The sequence below is a fragment of the Giraffa tippelskirchi genome, chromosome 7 (genome assembly GCF_054371585.1).
Source record: "Giraffa tippelskirchi isolate mGirTip1 chromosome 7, T2T-mGirTip1v1.2.pri, whole genome shotgun sequence".
Classification (NCBI taxonomy): Eukaryota; Metazoa; Chordata; class Mammalia; order Artiodactyla; family Giraffidae; genus Giraffa; species Giraffa tippelskirchi.
This window is the reverse complement of record NC_137281.1, coordinates 1116421-1137931: the sequence shown is the minus strand read 5'-3', so window position 1 is coordinate 1137931 and position 21511 is coordinate 1116421. Positions and strand designations below refer to the sequence as shown.

Below are 21511 nucleotides of genomic sequence, written 5' to 3'. Positions count from 1 at the left end.
GGACGCAGCTCAAATGCCAAGAAGCCAGGGAAGGAAGCAGTGTCCATGGCCCAGGCTGGGAAGGCTGGAGTGAGCCATGCAGAGAGAAGGGCCGAGCCCAGCACCGGCAGTGTGTGCGGATGCAGTTCTTACCCAGGGAGGCTATCAGGGACAGGTTCTCCAGCATGACGTCATAGTACAGGAGTCTCTGAGCCTCGCCGAGGAGCCCCCACTCCTCCTGGGAGAAGGACACCGCCACGTCCTCAAAGGTCACATGGCCCTGTCAGGAGGGGGACACGTGAGTTCACAGCGGCCTCTGTAGCCAAAACACCCTCCCCACCCCCCAGGCTTCATGGCACAGCACAGTGAGCCGAGGGCCTGGAATCTGACCCTGCTGTCCACCTGCTCAGGAGTATCTTCACACCTGGACCCCGCCCCCACCTGATCTCCAGATGTGTGTCTAGTTGTACACCTGACACCTCCCATGAGACACCCCTGCCACATCTCAGACTCAGCACGAGGATACATAATTCTGGACAATCCTCCTGCTCATCACTCCTACTTTTTGTTGGCTGCACCAGCTCTAATTTGTGGCATGTGGGATCTAGTTCCCTGACCAGGGGTCGAACTCTTACCCCCTGGACCACCAAGGAAGTCCCATCACTCCTACTTCTCACTTCCCATCTCAGACACAGTGTCCCTACCCTCACCTAAAGGCAAACGTCGTGGTGTCATGTCAGACGACTGTCTTACACCCTGCACAGCAGACAATCATCCAGCTCCTCAGGCTTCCACCCCAGGAAAGGCTCTGCCCTGTCTTGATCCGCCCACGTCCTGGGTCCTGCCGGTTCCTGGACACGCCCCGCTTGTTCTCACCTCCAGGCACACAGACAGGCTGGCTCCTGTCCCAGGAACATCTCACCACCTCACCTTCTCCACTGGACACATGAGACCACCTCGGTACCACTTCATGGGTCCTGTGCCTGAGGTGACCCCAGGGCCAGAACTAAGGCCCAACAACCCCAGGACAACTGTGTCTCCTGTATCTGTGTGTCAGGACCAGGGGTGGGATGACGTTGGGAGAGGTACTAGGGCTTCTTCCACTTACCTGTCCAGGGACCATAAAGGTTGCTGCTACCATGGGAACCTGTGAAAAAAGAGGGAGGATCTGAGATCAAGGTCATCTTGGTGAGGATGGAAAGGCGGAACTGTGTTCTCCCTATCCTTCCCCGGAGGTGAGTCACCTCAGGCTGACCTCTGACCTCAGAGCTATAACCTGACAACTCAGATAGCCTTTGACAAAGACTCAAGGTCCTTGCGTCTCAGTGTCTTCAGGTGTAGAAGGGCAACATTTTTCATGCCTATCTCATGATGCTACTGTAGGCATCAAATGCATTATTAGTGTATGTCTGGTGCTATCACTGAGCTATTACAGAACACAGGATTAACATGTCCATAAATGTTTTTGAAAATATACTTCTTACATGTGTTTTAACTCATTATATAAATGTGACATTTAGTCAACAGCTTGAAGTTTCTGTGATTCCTCCTATGATTTCCCATCTGACACCAAATATATGATATCTTTTCTACCACCGACGATCAGATTCTGTGATACCAACTGGCTGCCCTACATTAATCGTATTCTGGCATCCAGAGGCTAGGGACAAAATTTAGAAGTTTAAGGGCTCAGTCCCACAGGACTATCCCTTTTTAGAGAGGCCAGTTCTGACCTCTGGTTCCCAGGCTACCAGTACCTCTGTCCCACTTGCCTACAAATTCAGGGATTCCCATGAACCCCTCCTCAGTTTTGATAATTTGATAAAATGACCCATGAAAGTAAAGAAAACACTTTTCTTTCTTCTGGTTCATTGTAATGGATACAACTTGGAAACAGCGTAATGGAAGAGATGACTAGGTGGGGAGGCGGGCGGTGAGGGGAAGCAGTGGGTTCCCGGTCCTTTCAGTACACACTCCATCCTAGGGCTCCCAGCATTTCCATGTGCTCACCAACCTGAAGGCAACTTCATCCTTCAGCAGCTTTTACACCTAACCTAGTCTCCTTCTGACCCTTGGGAGGCCCCAGGGTGGGGGTGGGGGCTTAAACTAATTGCTTGGGTTTTCTGGTTACCAGTACCATGCTGAGGCTACCTAGAAGACCCACCCTAAGTCATCTCATCATAAAAACTCCTGTGTGAAAAGGGGACTACTTGCGAATAACAAAAAAAGTCTTAACTCCTAGGAAATTACAAGGGGTTCAGAGATCTATGTGAAGAGCCCAAGACAAAAACTACATTAAATATATATGTAAGATTATACACAGACATAGATCTCATTTTCAGCAGTTATTACTTGCTTACACAAGATTAACTTGTTAGATCTATACATTTTTAACCTTGTGGTTTCCTGGAAGACCTAAGGCATCTGTACTTTGACTGAACCTGAGCTTCACTCACTGGTCCATATGGCCCAATCTTTATGGCTCCACAAGGAATAGACGGTTGGCTGAGTGTTCACAGCAGTCACTGTACACAACCTCCCCGCTCCTTCTCCATCTCCACCCAGTCACGGCTGCTTACTGCGTATACCCTTGCTTCCCCCAGAAAGCTCTGGAGCCACAGGACCCTCCCATCAGGCAGCCTCAGAAAGTCCCACTCTCTCTGCTCTCCAGCCCCAGCTCTCTCCTTTCATCTCAGGTCCCCTTTCACAGAAAAGTGACAAGACTCTCCCTCCTAAATTTGAGATCCAGACGCAGCTGGAGTCCAGGACTTAGGCTGTCACTACATGAACACCCTTCAGCCAGTGACCCCCTCCCTTATCCCTAAACTATAAATTTCAGCAACCCCTATGTTACCTCAAATTTAGAATCTAAGAAACAGCACATCCCTAATTCAACTTTTACTATCTCCCTAAAACTGACTTCTCACATCAGTGTGGTCTCAGGTCTTACAGATGCTCAGCCAAAAGAAAACCCTTACTGTCCTTTACTCAGAGCCACATTTATTGCACCAGGAAATCCTGCCAATTATCTTTAAGGTTTTATAATACAATTATTTATATTCATTTATAAATATATAATATAATCCTATAATATAGGAATTTTAATAATTCCTATATTATAAACAATAAACATTAATATCCCTATTATTTAATTCATTTATTAAAAATTAATAAACACACAACATTGTTAATTGTTTATATCTCAATACAAAATAAAAAGTTTAAAGTTTGAAAAAAATTAATAAACAGAAACCTCAATTAGGGTTGGCCCGCTGGAGGCGGGGGGGGCCCTCACTGACCTGAGATAATAATGGTATTCAAAAGAAAGAAGACTCTCTTTTTTGCTGGAAAGAACTCAGCCAATGAAAAGCCATGGGCTCATTGGTGGCTACAGCCCATCTAACTTCCTTCTTTAATCTCCATAAAGTGTTAGCTCAGGACGGTTGTATTGCCCTTGAATTTAAAGTTCTTTGTTCACAGCGAAAAGAATTTGGAGACAAAGTAGAGAGGTTAAGAAATAAAGCGAGAGTCTACTTAAGCAAGGTTATGCTCTCAGCGGGAGAGGAGAGACAAGTGAAAAGCTGCCGTCCCAGGTTTGTCTGGCAAGGCAGTTATGAGCGGCAGAGAAATGAAGAGGTGGAATGCTCACGAGGAAGAAGCCTGGGGGTCAGATTCCTTGATTTTAATCCAACTCCATTTTCCAAGAGGAGAAGGGATTTTTGTCTTTACTTAGCTTCGATAAGTGTTATGATGTCCCTGCCTGATGGGTACTTCTTATCTGTCTGGCTAATCTCACTGTATTGAGGACATTATGTGCAAAAGTTACCTTTGGACTCAGGAGATTCCCACCTTTCTCCTCCTTTCTTTGTCTGCTACCCGGACACTTACCACCCAAGACCTGTGATTTCCTATCAGTCTGGAGGTTCCTGCTTTCCTTTGCCTTTGGATCCCTGCTATTCACAAGACGCAGGCGCCCTTGCCCCCATTTCTCCTGAGGGGGTAGACATCCTTACAAAAGAAATGGAGGCAGTCGAATTGTTTCAGGTCGGCAACTTCCAAAGTTATTAGTGTCGTCCAGAAACCACCCGACTCTCTGGAGTCGAACGCAGAAGCCTCTCCCAGGTCTCCCTGTCTCCACCTCATCACCCTCTCCCCAGTCAGTTCTCCTCTGAAATACTTGAAAACTCGAGCATCTTCCTCACTTGTTCACAGCCCTCCATGGCTCCCAGAATGCTGACTATTGGCCCAGCTGACCCAGACGGTTGACTCCGTCTTAATGCCCTGTCCCTGCAGAGAGGACTCCAACCCAACTTTCCCTAATGCTCTGGCTCGTGTGCGCCTCCAAGGAGCGGCACGTGCCGGGCCCACGGCCTTTAACACTCCACACTTAAGCACACAGCGTGTCACAAAGGGGACTGCCACACACGCACGCCTGAAGTTCTGCAGACGCGCCCTAAGCCGCGGCGCCGTGAGCAGGAGACCCTCATGGGGGCTTGAGGATCCGGGGACGGACTGTCACCTGGGCCGGGTCCTGCAGCGCGTCGGTTGCCATAGAACCCATTCGGGGCAGCAGGGAAAACCTGGACCGAAAATCCCAGAAGCGGTTCCGCAACCCGCTCACTCCTGTGCAAGGTGAACGGCGCCCCTCGGGATCTTTCCAGTTTCTTTAAGCTCGGCTCCACGCAGTGATTTAGAGCCCCGGGTCCTGCAGACAGCAGCAAAAACGGTCAAACGACCATCAGAAAGACGCCAGAAGTCCCGCCTCCTCCTATTTCACATTCCCGGAAAAGCCCCAGTTTGGGGGCGTCATTGGTGCGGAGTAAAGGCCGCGCACAGACTTCTGGATAATGTAGTTCCCCTGCGTCCAGGGATTGCTGTGCGGACCAGACCCTCCCCCAACCTGCAGGCCACTAATGGGCCAAGTCTACAGGAAGAACCACTTAAAACACACATCGAAATAGACCCAGCAAAGCCTGTATGTATAATCTTTTAAAAATTCTGATCTAACTCTCATTTCTCAACATAAAATGATACAAGATTAGAAAAAATGCATTCCAGTTGTGTAAAGACTGAGTAGCCAGAGTCGTTGTTTTTGCTTTTTGAAGATCTTGGAAGTATTTGAAAGTAAGGAAATAAGATTTTGGAATAAAAAAGGCAATTCTGTATTATTGTCTAAAAAAAAATACATGAAACTAGATAACAGAACTCTATAGTGGATACTGTCTGCCAAATAAGCCTAAGACACAATAATCAACCACAACACATTTACTTGGGATCAAAGAATTGCAATTCTGTGCACACATTAAAGTATCAGGGCTTCCCAGGTGGCGCAGTGGTAAAGAATCTGCCTGCCAGTGAAGGAGATGCAAGAGACTCGGGTTTGATCCCTGGGTCAGGAAGATTCCTTGGAGGAGGAAACGGCCACCGACTCCAGCGTTCTTGTCTGGGAAACCCCATGGAAAAAGGAGCCTGGCGGTCTACATACAGCCCCCGGGGTCCCAAAGAGTGGAGGGGACTGAGCATGCAGGCACATTAAAGTATCAATAGCGATTAAAAAAAAAGGTGCGGTCTAGGGAATGAAAGGGGCTTTTAAAGACAAAAAGAGGTTCGCATTCCAAAGGATTTTAATTGGAGTTGGAGGCAGAAGCTAGTCTTGGAAGAACAGGATTGAGTGCTATGGCTATCACCAGAGGGAGGTAACCAGTGTGACAAGTTGCAGACGTTCTTGCAGTCCTGGCAATATTCGCAGGTTGATCCAGATCAAAAGTTCATGGTTTCACAAGATGCGGAGGTGCAGGAGACCCACAATTAAAAGTCTCTTGTGGAGAAGGAAATGGCAACCCACCCCAGTATTCTTGCCTGGAAAAGTCCATGGACAGAGGAGCCTGGCGGGCTGCAGTCCATGGGGTCACATGACTGAGAACACACGCATGAGGGTGGAGGGAGGTGGGTTGGTAGCAAGAAACTAGTAGAACCGGAAAAAAAAAAAAAAGAGTCTCCTAACTCCAGGTTAAAATCCCTTGACATAAATGACTCCACTTTATTTCACATTTCCGAACATTACTGATTTGTCATGCCTTACAGGAGTTCTCAAAGCAAATATAAATGTTTTCACAGTATATACACAAACTGTATGAAAATAGCAGGCTTCTTTTTTTAAAAAAAAAACATAAAAATTGAAACAAGAAAATGCTTAAGAAGATACTGAGTTATCTATAAATTTTTAAAGTTAATATATAAATAATAAGTAAATTCAATAAGTACTACAAATTAATGAGGAAGATTGAAAATCTTCAGAAGGCAAAATTCTTGTATGCCACTTGAGATCAGAATTACAAAACGCATGAACATTATCTAATGTTGGTAACACTAGAGAAATTAATAAATATCATAAACCTTCATTAGGTATCTGTTAAAAATTATTTTGCAAAAGCATTTGGTACTACATAGCTCAGGTGGTAAAGAACCCGCCTGCGATGCAGGAGACCCCGGTTCGATTTCTGGGTCGGGAAGATCCACTGGAGAAGGGATAGTCTACCAACTCCAGTATTCTTAGGCTTCCCTTGTGGCTCAGCGGGTAAAGAATCCGTCCGCAATGCAGGGAACCTGGGTTTGATCCCTGGGTTGGAAATGGCTACCTATTCCAGTATTCTGGCCTGGAAAATTTCGCGGACTGTATAGTCCATGAGGTCTCAAAGAGTCAGACGCGACTTCCACTTTCACTACACTGTTCCTTTAAACATTTGTTCCTTTGTGCAAAAACTTCTATTGATATATGCACCGCATAAACCAGTTTATCAATCAGAAAACATGTCAGATATTTCTAAGCAGCATTGCTATACCTGTCAAAACTATGAAAAAAGCAAAGAAAAAAAAATTTCAGGAATCGAATGTAAAATTGAAGTTTGAAAATTCAGACCATATAAATCTATACAAATAGATTCCTTGCAGGGAAAGGAAATTTGCAGGATAAAACTCTTAATATCTTTTGTACCACAGCTAAGTGCACAAAATATTGACATGAAAATGGGACAAACCAGCCAGCATGAAGGAAACCCCAATGGACTTAAATCTGGGAAATTTTGCATTTCAAAACAAATGACAGTGCTGGACTTTACCCTGCTTACTAATGACTTAAATATTTAAAAATCCACTGATATTGATACAAATTAATGGGCAACTCACTTGGGAAGCTGAATTTCAAAGTAGAATGCCAACTAATGTGGAAAATTGAAGGAAGACTTCCCTGGTGATACAGTGGTTAGTACTCTGCGCTCCCAATGCGGGGTGTCTGGGTTCAATCCCTGGTCAAGGAACTAGATTCCATATGCTGCATGCCACAACTAAGACCCAGTGCAGTCAAATAAATAAGCAAAGTGATGAAATCTGAAAATCATCAGTGGTGGCTAAAACTAAAGGATGAAATATTGATATGGATCAGTATATTTACACAGTTTCAAAATATCCTGAGTATTTACTGGAAACAAAATCAGTAATTCTAAAGTCAAGAACAGAAACTTAAATAAGTGCCTAAAATGAATATCAACATTGAGAAGCGTCGACATCACATGCCTCCTGATAAGAAGTACTGTGAAATATAAAATATCACTCCTGCGGTTTCTCTGTTAAATAATGCAGAGGTTCCCTAATACAACCATTAGGGAACATCAGAAAAACAAAAGGAAATTTTACAAAATAAGTGACCTGTATTTGCCCAGATAGTTGAGTCTAAGGAACTCAATGAAATAGTGATGAACTGTTTCATTAAAGGAGTGCAGAGGATAATGATAACCAAACGTAACATGCAATTTTGAATTTGGTCACGGACCAGGAAAAATGCCAAGGGACAATATTGGGATGAATGATAACATTTGAATATGGACTATGGATTAAATAATAGTATTGGAAGTCCCTGGTGGTCCAGTGGTTAGGACTCTGTGACTCCACTGCAGGGGGCACAGGTTCGAGCCCTGGTAGGGTAACTAGGATCCTGCAAGCCATGTAACATGGCCAAAATTTTTTTTAAAAAATAGTATTTTACCAATATTGAACTTCCTGATTATGATACTACTCTAACATAAAACGTGCTCTTAGGGATAACATATACTGAAGTATTCACTTGTACAGAGGCAAAATACTTCCAAATTAAACTCAAATTGCTCAGAAATACACAATAGTATGTATGTGGAGACAATGATCAAGAAAAAGGTACAAAACAGACAATTGTTTAACCTGGGTAAAATTTATGCAAGAATGTCTTTTGCTATTCTTGCAACTTTTCTGTAAGTTTGAAGCTATATGAAAAATTTAAAAACACAAAAATATCATATAATGAACTCAAAAGATGCATAAAGTATAATTTGATGCTAATTCACCCATTTTTTTAAGCAAAGTATAGAATGGATTTCCTTAAATATCTATAAAAAAATTCTATAACATATACCATATATATGATGTTATATATCTCCTAAGATCAGGGACTAAAGAAATATAATTGGTATCTTCTCTGTCCTTCAGCAGTACTCCACAGGAACTATTTAATTCTATATGAGAAAAAAAAATATGTATATACATATGTGCATTAGAAAGGAAGAAATAAACTGTCTTCTGTCACCTTGAAATACGTGCTAGAATGTTACCATCCATCTCAGTCCTAATGTGAAGAGTCTACTGATGTTGGAAGTTGTCTGTGCCCTGTGCAGTGGAAGCACAGAACCTTAACCACTGGGCCGCCAGGGAAGTCCCTGTATGGCTCATTTTTTAAGTTAATACTGATTAAAAAAATACTTCAGGACAAATATTAAGCACTCACATCCAATGCCAGAGCAAAGGAGTAAATCCACGGTTGCAACTGTGAAACCCACATAAACATACCTACATGTTTACATCTGGACTCACCTAACATCCCCGGCACTGTATTCTATTAAAAGACAAAACAAAAACTTCACGCAACAGGACCGGACAAGGAGTCTCCTCCCCCTTTACAGACATCTTAACTCAGATGTGTTCTATTTTACTGAATGGCTCAGATGGTAAAGAATCTGCCTGCAGCGCAGGAGACTCGGATTCGATCCCTGGTTCAAGAACATTCCCCTGGAAAAGGGAATGGCTACCCACTCCAGTATTCTTGCCTGGAGAATTCCATGGACAGAGGAGCCTGGTGGGCTACAGTCCATGGGGTCGCATAGAGTCAGACATGACTGAGCGACTAACTCTTTCACTTCACTTTTTCCAACCCCTAGAAAGCTGCAGAGGAGGGGCCAGGAAATGTCCGGTCCTCTCCCCAGGATCAGAGAGCCTGAAACAGCAGAAAGAGGAAAACACTAGTACTCACCTCATAAGGCCCCGCCTGTACAGGATGATCACCTTGCTGTCCAGAGATAATAAAGAAAACAAACCCGCCAACAAACCACATTCAATACATCAGCCGGTGTGGCCCTTCAAAGATGTCTCAGGTGAAGCCATTCCTGTTTCAAACCCTGCAATGTCTCCCCACTTCATTTAGAGTCAAAGCCAAGACCCTCATCGTGTTATCCAGCATCTGCCTGCAAACAGAACCCCAATCCTCTCTGAAATAAGCTCCTGGTATTCCCTCTTCATCACTGACTCAGCTCCATGACCTCCTTGATATGCCTCAAACATTCCAGGATATATTCCAGCCATAAAGCCCTTGAACTGGACATTCCCTTTATTTAGAGAGAATTTCTCCTGATACCACAGAGCCAGTGCCTTCTCTTCCAAGTCTCTGTATAAAAGCCAGCTTCTTGAAGAGGTCCCAACTTTATTTGATTTACAATTATGACCTGTCCTTAGCCCCTCATAGCTTGGTGTGTATGATTCAATTTACCCTACTCCAGTTTTCCCTTCAGTAATACTTATGATCACCTAGTTTTTTATACAATTTATTTATTATGCTGTTTATGTTAACTCTGCAGGGCAAGATTTTTTTCTTTTTTCAACTCTTGTTCAATGATGCTTTTCAAGTGCCCAGAACAGTGATTCTGGTATCTAAGTGAAAAATGAATGATTAAAAAAAAAAAAACACCTAAGAATGGAATCAAGAAAGAGTGATGAGGTAGGAAGTGGGAGGGAGGTTCAAGAGGGAGGGGACATATGTATACCCATGCTAATTCATGTGGATGTATGCAGAAACAAACACAATACTGTAAAGCAATTATCCTCCAATTAAAAATAAATACATACATTTTTTTTAAAAAAAGAGTGAGAGTTGGGGGAGGGAAGATAAATTGGGAGATTAGGATTAAGATACACAAACTACTATGTATAAAATAGATTAATGAAGAACGACGTATTGTATAGCATAAGGAGCCATATTCAATATTTTGTAATAACCTGCAAGGGAAAATAATCTGAAAAAGAATGAATGTATGTATATGAATAACTAAATCACTTTGCTGTACATCTGAAACACAACATTGTAAATCAACTACACTCCAATAAAAATAAAGCCTCTAAGTGACATGGATAGATTTATCTCCCATATTGCTAAACATCTTTAAAAAGACCCTGTTGAAGATTGAAAATGCAGTCAATTAATAGCCTCAAGTAACTGATTTGCATACAACTTCTTTTCACTGAAGTTTGTTGAATTTTGGAGTGAATTTCCCTAAATATCCTAACTGTTGCTATTTTTGCAAAATGTGTGCATATGTTAATAAACGTACTTCTTTTTAAACTTAAAAAAAAGAAGAACAGTGAGAGTATTGGACATTTAAAACCAAACAAGTTTACTTATTAAAAAGGAATCAAGAGCCTTTGTGCTGCAGATTTTAATGTGGTGATCCTTATGTGGACCATTCTCTCCTTAAATATAAAATATAAATACTGTGTAATGTTATTTTTAGTATTCCAATTTCTTACTAGTTCAAGTAGCTCGTGACTCAAGCCTTCATATTTCTCACAAATAATTAAGCTCCTAATGGCTGGGGACAGCAGTGAACATATAAAAATAAAGGGCTTCAATTTTTTCTCTCAAATACTGCCCCTCAAAACTAGAACTGATGAAAAACAGCAGCAGCCTTGGCAGGAGAAAGAGCTTGCAAAAGCATTTTTGCTATTTATGTGTTTGTGCTTCCCTAGTGGCTCAAACGGGAAAGAATCTGCCTGCAATGCAGGAGATTTGGGTTGAATCCCTGGGTCAGGAAGATCCCCTGGAGAAGGGAATGGCTACCTACTCCAGTATTCTTGTCTGGAGAATTCTATGGACATAGAAGCCTGGCAGGCTAAGGTCCATGGGGTCACAAAGAGTCTGACACGAGTAAGTGACGAACACTTTCACTTTTCATGTTTATAGTCTTCATCTTCATCCCTTCCACCTCCTTGCTATTTTTCTTTTTGGCCACATTGAGAGGCTTGCAGGATCTTAGTTCCCTGACCAGTGATTGAACCCAGGCCCTGAGCAGTGAGAGCACAGAATCCTAACCCCTGGGCCACATGGGAGTTCCCTTGTTATTTTCCTTTTAAACATAATGCTGAGATGGTCTCTTAAGCGCAAACCCAAGGGAGCCCCATGGCGGGAGGTTGCTGTACGTGAACACGCCCCTGAGTTTGTCCCCTCTATGCTTCTTCTCAGGAAAAGCCTGAGCTCCGTGAGGTTCTGATGTGGCTCTAGTGTGACAAGTGGTGGATGACCTGACACAGGGTTTTCTCAAGACGATCATCACGTGCTTCCTCCTCACTACGCCATCTCAGGTGGCAGGAGAGCCTTCCCTTTTAGCTAAGGTTATCTGCAGGCTGTCTCCCCCCGGTGTGTGCCCTGAAGTTGACAGAGGTGGACCCACGGGTGACGCGGCTTCTCACTGAGTTTCTCTACAGCCTGACTCCTCCCCTGACGGGGGGTGAGGCCTCCCGACATTTACTGCATTCACAGGCATCTGTCCCATGAAGAGGGGACCAAAAAAGCCTTCCCCAGCTTTGTTTGCCGGGAAGAACATTTCCCCTCCAGCCTGGATCTCCTCCTGAAAGACCAAGTGCGAGCAGCGGGTGAAGGCCGCTGCCTCAAGTGTGAACCCGCTGGTGCTGCAAGAGGTGTGACCTGCGCTTGAAGGCCTTGCCGCACTGGGAGCACTTGAACGGCGCCTCCGCGGTGTGGATGACGGAGTGCTGCAGGAGGTAGGTGCTCCGGTGGAAGGCCTTCCCGCACTGGGTACAGGCGTAGGGCTTCTCGCCTGTGTGGACCCGCTGGTGCTGCAGCAGCTCCGAGCTGCAGCGGAAGGCCTTGGCGCACTCCGCACACTCGTAGGGCTTCTCCCCGGTGTGGATGACGTAGTGCTGGATGAGGTGCGCTCGGTTGCTGAACGACTTCTCACACTCTTTGCATTCGAAAGGTTTTTCGCCGGAGTGGGTCCGATGGTGGCGGATGAAGGTGGAGCGGTGGGTGAAGGCCTTGCGACACTGGCTGCACTCGTAGGGCTTCTCCCCAGTGTGCACCGGCTGGTGCTGCAGGAGGTAGGACCTGCGCTTGAAGGCCTTGCCGCACTCGGCGCACTTGTACGGCTTCTCCCCGGTGTGGATGAGGTAGTGGCGGATCAGCGTGGAGCTCTGGCTGAAGGCTTTCCCACAAGCGTTGCACTCGTAGGGCTTCATCCCCGTGTGAATCCGCTGGTGGCGCACCAGGTACCACTTCCTGTTGAAAGCCTTCCCGCACTGCTTGCACTTGTAGAGGTGATGAATGGGGGGGCCTTTTCCGGGTCGCTGTGGGTCACGTTCGTGGAGAACATGCCCCCGAGCGATTCTCTCCTGGAACGCCCCTGAGCGCAGACCATCACCGGCCCCTAAACCGTCCTCCTCAAGGCTCGTCTTCCCAGGATGGGCCTCCTTGCCAGCGTCCATCTCTGGCCTCTCTGGACTTCTCCCCATTTCCAAGAGCCCTTGTGGAGCCCCGGCTCGCCCGAACCTGGAGTCCCAGGAAGATCCCAGGCTTCCTCGGAGTAAAGCTTCCTCAGATAAAACCGGCTGAGAATTGCTTGGCTCTCTGGTCTGACATTTCGGTCTGCCACCTGGAAAGAAGCCGATACACGAAGGGGGATTTTTAGTGATGCAACAGGGCAGGAACCAAAGCAACACTTCCGTGGGCAAACGAGGATGAGAGCGGCGCCTCTGACGCCTGCTGTGGCTTCACACCAACATAACCTAGATTTCCAAGTACTTTTTATGATCCTTGTACCCCGAGAGCACGAAAGGGGTGATCCGAGGGCAAGCTGGGCCGGGAGACATGGGACCTGGAGCAGGGGCGAGAGGACAGCTGCAATAATACTGTCTGGAGAGTATCTGCCCCGAGGATTGACGTCTTGGTTCTGTGAGAGTGCAGGAATGTGCCATTTTGCGACACTGGGAAGAAATAGCCCATCATCCCTGAGATGTGTCCTGTGTGTGTGTGTGTGTGTGCGCGCGTGTGTGAGTGCTTGGTCACGGCCGACTCTTTATGACCCCATGGACTGTAGCCCGCCAGGCTCCTCTGTCCATGGGATTTCCCATGCAAGAATACTGAAGTGAGTTGCCATTTCCTTCTCCAGGGGATCTTCCTGACTCAGGGATCGAACCTACATCTCCCGTGTCTCCTATATCGGCAGGCAGATTCTTTACCACTGTGCCACCTGGGAAGCCCACAAGCTGGGTCCTAATGCAGACACTGGAGTTGCCAGAAAGCAGGACGGGGTACTGGGTTGAAATAGAAGAGTAAGCATGAGTAGATTCACCCCTGGAGACTGCTTAAGAATTGTAAGAAAATGGAATGTTACTCAGTCATAAAAAAGAATAAAACCATTTACAGCAACATGGATGAACCTAGAGATAATCATACCAAGTGAAGTAAGTCAGACAGACAGAGATAAATATCACATCACTTACATATGGAATCTAAAAAAAAAAAAAAGACACAAATTCAACTTATTTACAAAACAGAAACAAACTTATGGTTACCAATGGGGAAAGGGTGAGGAAGGAAAGATAAATAAGAGTTTGGGATTACTTGATACACACTATCATATATGAAATAGATAAATGACAAAGACCTCCTTATAACACAGGGATTATACTCAATGTCTTGCAATAACCAATACAGGAAAAGAATCTGAAAAGGACTACATACATGTGTGTATAACTGAACCACTTTGCTGTGCATCTGAAACTAACATAACCCTGTGAATCAACTCTACTCCACTTTTTGAAAAAAGGTGCCTAGAAGATGACCTGGGAGGTAATAAGTGTTATCTAAGTGGTTGATGCTTCCCTGGTGGCTCAGTGGTAAAGAATCCATCTGCCAATGGAAGAGAAACGGGTTCGATCCTGGTAGGAAAGATCCCCTGGAGAAGCAAATGGAAACCCACTCCAGTATTCTTGCCTGGAGAATCCCATGGACAGAGGAGCCCAGCGGGCTACAGTCCATGGGGTTGTCAAGAGTCAGACATGACTTATCGAGTTAACAAAAACTAAAACAGCAAGTGGTTGATAGACAAAACACTGAAAATAGTGCCTAAAAAAAAGAGAGAAAGAATTCCCTGGCACTCCAGTGATTAGGACTCCACGTCCTCACTGCTGAGGACTGGGTTCAATCTCTGGAGATCCCGCAAGCCTTTGTGAGGAAAAAAAGAGTTAGAAAAAGAAAACAGCACGAGAAGACTGGTGAAGGCAATACTACAGGGGCTGCTACAGGAAAGAGACAGTGAAAACCTCAGAGGAGAAGGGGCAGAGGGACACACCCGGCCAAACGGTAGGAAACACGAGCTTCTGCTGCTGACGGGCATTAATGTGGTGTCAGCAGGAAGGGCTGAATGTGTCAGAATGCCTCAGTTCCAGGCGTGGTTTGTGGGATCTTAGTTCCCTGACCAGGGATCAAACCCTCGCCCCCTGCAGTGGAAGCACGCAGCCCTCACCACTGGCCCACCAGGGAAGTCCCTTCTTTCTTCTCTAAGTCGTAATTTCCTCACCTGAGAGACGAGAAGACTGTTTCTCCAGCTGTCATGAGGGTTAAATGAGAAAATGCCTGCAAAGCTCTTGGCACAGTTCTTGGCGCTGTGTGAGCGTTTGCGGTGGTTAATTTTGTACATCAAGTTGGCTTGGCGCTTGTGCCGAGCTCTTTGTCCAAATACCATTCGGCGTGCTGCTGTGAAGGTACTTTTCAGGTACTACTGACAGTAAAATTCTCAGACTTTGAGAAAAGCAGGTTCCCCTTTTTTTGGATTTGTTGGGCCAAATCCAATCAATTAGTAGCCTTAAGAGCAAAGACTGAGGGGTGGGAGGTGGGAGGGAAGGCCAAGAGGGAGGGGACGTATGTATGCCAATGGCTGATACATGTTAGTGTATGGCAGAAAGCAATACAACATTGTAAAGCAATTATCCTCCAATTAAAAATACATAAATTTTTTTAAAAAGAGAGAGAAAAGACTGAGGGTCCTTCCCTAGGAGGGAAGGAATTTTTGAAGGCTGCAAGCATCTATTCTCCCAGCTTACTGGCCTGCCCTGCAGATTGCAAAATCTCTCAGCCCTCACAATCACACGAAGCCAGATCAACAGAATAGATCTCAATGGACACATATCTCTTTTGGCTCTGACTCTCTGAAGCAGTCTAACGTTAGTATCCTCATTGCTTTAGGGGGCAGTTAGGATGACAGCAACGCCACCATCCAGGACAAGCCATCTTGTTCTACATGCCAAAGAAAGAGGCCTCAGAAGAAACCAACCATGGTGACACCCAGCCTTGAGAACTGAAACTGCTGTTCAAGGCACTCAATCCCATCCTCAGAAAGAAAAAAGGAAAATCTATCCACAATGACAGAGTGTCAACAGTGGGGACCGCTATAGGAGCAGCTACTGACAAGGATGGGGCACCAGAACCCGCCACAGTCCTGGAAATAGTCTAACTTTTAGGTGGGGTAAAGGATACTTCAGTTTACATGTATATTAAACAGTGAAGCTGAAAAAGAAAAGTGAAGTTGAAATCCCACCCCTGGGCATACATCCAGACAAAACTCTCATTTGAAAAGACACGCACAAGTCAATTTCTAGGTGGGCTGATAAGAACTCTGGGGTCCCCGAGGAGGAGATGGGGGTCTGGAGTTCTCAAGGAGGAGAAAAGGACAAACTTTTTTTCCCTACATTTCTTAGTCTTAGTCACATAAAATGTTTTTTTCTTTAACACAACAAAACAACTCAGCTTAAACTCTGTACTAAGGATTATATAACAACAGTGTATTCTGCTTGAGGATGGTTTCTTCTTCTTGAAAACCTTCTGACTAATCTTGTTATCTTAAAATATATATTATGGGACTGGGTCTGGTAACATCTTTCTATTGTCAGTTCTAATCCTGTCATCTTAAAATGTAACTTGTGGGAGTGGGTCTAGTAAGATCTTTACAACAGAGACATTGTTTTGCAGATCTTTCTCTTCTCTTGTATTTCTCACCATATAAAAGTCCCTTTAACATTTGTTGTAAAGCTGGTTTGGTGGCACTGAATTCTAACTGTTGCTTCTCTGAAAAGCTTTTGATTTCTCCACCAATTTTGGATGAGATGAGACATTCTTTTGATTCACTGTAATAACCAATTAAAAAAGTATATAGCTCTCTTGCTAAGACTAGCAAATGGGCACTCACCATCCCCCTTCTGATGTCTATGTCAGAAGCTTTCTCTGTCCGTTTTTCATTTTAATAAAACTCTGCTACACAAAAGCTTTTGAGTGATCAAGCCTGGTCCCTGGTCCTGAAACTAAATCTCTGGAGATCATGAATCTGACATCACTCACCGTAAGCTATCAGACACAGGCACCCTCACGTTCACAGCAGCACTAATCATAACAGCCAAGACACGGAAGCAACCTCAATGTCCATCGACGAGTGAATGGATGAAGACGTGGTGCTTGTATACAGTGGAATATTACTCAGCCATAAAAAAGAATGAAATTATGCCATTTGCAGCAACACAGCTGGAACTAGAGGATATTATGCTTTACTGAAATAAGTCAGACAGAGAAAAACAAATGCCATATGGTATAACTTATATGTGAAATCTAACTATAGACACGAAAGAACTTATCTATGAAATAGAAACAGATTCACAGACGTGGAGAACGGACTCGTTGTTGCCAAGTGGGGCAGTGCCGAGGGGGAAGGACTGGGAGTTTGGGATCAGCAGATGCAAACTATTACATATAGGATGGGTGAGCAACAAGGCCTCCTGTAGCACCAGGAACTATATCCGATGTTCTGGGATCAGCCACAGTGGAAAACAGTATAAAGAAAGAATAGACACATGTGTGTAAATGAGTCACTGTGCTGTACAGCATAACCAGCACAACACTGGAAATCAACTGTACTTCAACTTAATAGAGAAAATTTAAAAAAACAAAAAACAAGGAGGAGGTGCCTGGATCTCTAAACAATGGTGTGGTCCTGAGCGGGACAGCTGACGCACACTCGATGCGAGAGCAACCTCCAGACCCCACGAAGGGCTTCACATGGCAGCTCAGAGGCGCCGGTCCCCGCACGTTCTGAAGGCTGCCATGAGCCCACCTGGCCAGCAGCTCCCAGTTCCTACCTGGGCCGGTACCACGCGGGAGGCCTCTGGCTCCTGTCCACAGCTTCTGCCCGTGCTCCAGCAGGTGGGTCAGCTCTGGTTTGGGAACTGGATGGCCTGTGGACAGAGCAAGAAACAGGATACAGGTGTTTGATGAGAAGAATGAAACTCTTCCACCCAGTCTGAGACTCTGTGACAGGAAGAGGAAGACCATGAATGGAGCTGTTCCCAACATAAAGAAAGTGTTGATTTTGTAACCTGGAACCCAGGGACCACACACCACTCCAGGGAGGGTGGGGTCGTCTGTCTGCACAACACCCTTGCCCTTGAACGTCATCACTGGAAGCTGGCCCCGTGCAGGGCCACAGCGACAGGACCCTGGGAAGGGGACCCTTCTTCCAGAACGTGTTTGATGATTCCTCTAAGTCACCTTGTGCTTCAGAACCATCCAAGGATGCCAACCTCAAACCAAAAGAAACGAAATTGCTCAGGGTCACATTGAGGCATCAACAGTTCTCAAGTCCTTGGTGGCACTGATGACAAATGCTATGGATGGCCTGCCTGACTCACCTTCTCTTCAGAGAACAGCCCTGCCAACTGGCTGTGGGGACGTGTGACGCCACCAGGTTGGGCCAGTCAGCTTCCCGGCAGAGGAGTCAAGAACAGGGACCTCAGACTGACGGCCAAGGGTGCTGGGCGCCGGGATGAGGGCTGGTGTTCAGAAGGACACTGTTTCTATCCCAGACACAGACCAGGCAGAGGGAGGAGGGACCAGAAAACTGCAGGGCCCCGGGGGAGCAGGAAAGGTGACTCCCATGACTTTCTGATCAGCCAGAAACCAGGAGGAGGCTGGGTCCCCACAGGTCTAAGAGCTGAGAGCATACCCAGGGAGACCAGGAGCCCGCAGGTCTCCAGCATCACCTCCCGGAACAGGGTCCTCTGGTCCAGGTCAAGTTGTCCCCATTCCTCCTGGGTAAAGGTCACGGCCACATCCTTGAAGGTCACCACCACCTGGAGAGTCAAACACAGGCAGCGGCGTTGGTGCTGTGCACTTGGGTGGGATCAAGCCAGTCACTGTTGGGGGGTGAGATGCAGAGAGACCCAGGCCTGAATCAGGAGGCCTGCTGATGGCGAAGTTCTGTGCTGGGTTCAAGGGGGAAGCAGCTACAGCCTTGGGACATAAAGTAATTGTGGCTGAGAGGAAAGCCTCGGGTGAAGGAGGCCATGGGAGATGACACAGACAGTGGTGTTCCATGAGGTCTGGGGGGGCAGAGGTAAGCGATCTGGGAAAAACGCTCATGACAGTAATTCCAACAGTGGCCACAGCAGCGACAGCACCTGAGCTGCCCTCACCCTGTCTGAGCACCTGCCCAGGCTGAGGGCTTCACAAGCTGACGTTCAAGTGACTGCAGATCCCTTGCTCTGGGCCAGAGATCTGGGGTTCAAATAAAGAGTCTGAAGTCTGACACTTGCTGGCAGTGTGACCGTGGGCACATCTCATCATTTCTCCAAGCATCAGTGTCAACATGAACACTACGCTCATTCCCACTGTGCCATGATTCTGAGAACTAAAGAAAAAATAACATGTTCACACACTAGATGCAGGAGGGCTGGCACAGTGAAGTGCTCCATGTCCTTTGTAGCTTTTACTAATCCCCCCACAGCCTTCGAGGGAAAGGTCATCATCGCCTCCGTGTCTCAGCCAGAGCTCTAGGTCCAGGGAGCCCTAGAAAGTCACCCATAACCTCAGATTTAAGTTACAGAAGTAGGGAAATGCCCTGGTGTCCAGGGGTTAGGACTCCATGCTTTCACTGCCAAAGCCGAGGGTTCAATTGTTGATTGCGGAACTAAGATCCCACAAGCCATGTAGCATGGCCAAAAAAAAAAAAAAAAAAGGAACAGAACTGGGAAGTGAACATCCATCTAGCAAAAGACAGCAGAGAGTTTCCAGAAGATGGGCAGGTGGGAGCCAGGGGTACCTCAGCCAGAAGGAAAACGGCCAGGAAAAGACTATCCTAAGAGGAGACACTGAGGCACAAGGAGAGGGGGCAGAGACAGCCCTGCAGAGATCCGGGATCAGGGCCCCAGACAAAGGGAAATGCAAGGGCAAAAGCTGCACACCGGGCAGGAATGAGTGCAGTGAGCAAGGGAAGAATGGAAGGGGGAGAAGTGTGGAGAAACTCACAGGGCAGATCCAGTACAGCCCTGTGGGCCACCGTGCAGGAGCCTGTATTTACTGTAGGTGTGATGAGAGCACCCGAGTGGGAGGCTCATTCATTCCACCATTTCCTGTGCACCTTTTACAAGCCCAGGCCATCCCAGGTCTTGGCAGAGAGCACCACAGGCGCTCAAGTTCTAGGGCTGGAAACAGATGTTAAATGAACAACTAAATAAATGAACACAACAATGTCAGAGGGACCAAAAGGTTCCAAACTCAAGAAAAAAGAGTCAGAAGGCTGAGGAGGTGACTGTCTGCTTGTGACTGGGCACCAGGGAAAGCCTCTCTCAGGACAGCGCGTGGGAGTGAGTCTGAGATGAAGTGAGGAAGGGAGCCAAGTGGGTGGGAAAGTAACAAATAAGACAAGTCCTGGCAGCGATCAGGACAGTGACGAGGGCACTCAGGGCGATGGCTATGCAGTTACCCAGGACCTCTTGTGTTTTTGTGTCCAAAGGGACATGACATTCCTGTACACCATCATACCTGACCATTTGAATGGACTCACTCTGGCTGTAAATCAACCAAAACCCAGCTGCCACTTTTGAAGTGTGTGTGTGCTAAGCCTGACTTAGCACGATTCTGTGCGACCTGGTGGACTGTAGCCTGCCAGGCTCCTCTGTCCATGGGATTCTCCAGGCAAGAATACTGGAGTGGGTTGCCATGGCCTCTTCCAAGGGATCTTCCCGACCCAGGGATTGAACCTACGTCCCTTACACCTCCTGCTTTAGCAGGCAGGTTCTTTAAAACTAGAGCCATCCGGGAAACTGAAAGGTAAAGTCCTTGGCCTTTTGCGCTCCCGGCTGGTCCTGACACCTTCTCTGTCCTAGCAGAGCGGCAATCCCCAAACTGCTGCAGGCTCCTGCTGCCTCTTCCCCACCCCAGCCCTTATCTTCACGGAGGAAGCCAAGGATCGTATTCCCCCAGGGATGAGTCTCTACCATCAACATGGGCCCAGGAGGCATCTCCGTGAAAACAGAGCCGGAGTGATGCTCCCAGGACCATGCTGCACACTTGGTAATACATGTCATCCATGTGCCTTTTCTAGTTCCCAAACCCAGGTGGAGGAACTTTAATATCAAAGCCAAGCACAGGAACTATCCTGGCGGGTCAGTGGTAACAATCCCCTATTCAGGGGACACCGGTTCAATCCCTGCTCGAGGAACTAGGATCTCACATGCCTCACGACTCAGACAAAAAAAAAAAAATTCAAGGGTAGCACTGAAAGTTACTCAAGGTCCTAGACTCGGGGAGGGGCGCGGCCGCAACACGCAGAAAGGTCTCGGGACTGTGCGGCCTGCGCTCCGCCCTGCGGGTCCTTCCACGCCACTGGTGTGGGCTTCGGGGGAGGAATTCTCGAAGGCACTTCTCTCCCTTTTACACGGCGCCCCAAAGACTGACAGAAATAGGATCCACCGAACGGAGCCCCTAACCTGGACTCCCACACGGAGCACAAACGACCCCCTCCCGAGGCAGTGTCCTGCGGAGGACAAGGCGACGAGCCACAGGACGCCGCCGTCCAGCACCGCAGTGCGCCGAGGCCACACGGGTAGGTCCGAGCGGGCGCACATCGTCCACTCACCTGCGCCGGGGTCAAGAGCGCGGCCATCGCACCGCGGGGAGTGCAGGATCACCCGACGACGCCGGCGAGCGGCGGGTCCGGAGGTCGCACAGAGGCGTACGTGGGCCTGCCTTGCTGTCCTAGCCGCTCTGTCCCCAAACCCCGGCAAACAGTCACTAAAGACAGACAAAACCTCCCCGTCAGCAACCAGCAGCCTCCAGGGC

General features: G+C 46.9%; 2 protein-coding genes across 7 annotated transcripts in view; both read right to left on the bottom strand.

The window, feature by feature from the left end:
* The window catches only part of LOC145514451 (uncharacterized), a 21685-nt gene extending 4743 nt beyond the window's left edge, over positions 1-16942 (bottom strand). The window contains exons 1-4 of one of the 6 annotated variants that reach the window (XM_081512272.1): positions 16742-16942; positions 4499-4684; positions 1088-1126; positions 133-259 (exon numbers count right to left, since the gene is read on the bottom strand). In XM_081512272.1, the coding sequence (XP_081368398.1) occupies positions 133-259; positions 1088-1126; positions 4499-4540 (208 nt within the window). In that variant the 5' untranslated portion in view covers positions 4541-4684; positions 16742-16942. The other 5 variants (XM_081512273.1, XM_081512274.1, XM_081512276.1 and 2 more) reach the window with 5 other exon arrangements.
* LOC145514457 (zinc finger protein 550-like) lies at positions 11900-21511 on the bottom strand. The gene is made up of 4 exons (XM_081512292.1): positions 21309-21511; positions 18396-18522; positions 17533-17628; positions 11900-12998 (listed from the first exon to the last, which is right to left on the bottom strand). The coding sequence occupies exons 1-4, from the start codon at positions 21333-21335 to the stop codon at positions 11998-12000; spliced, it is 1251 nt and encodes a 416-aa protein (XP_081368418.1). The 5' UTR covers positions 21336-21511; the 3' UTR covers positions 11900-11997.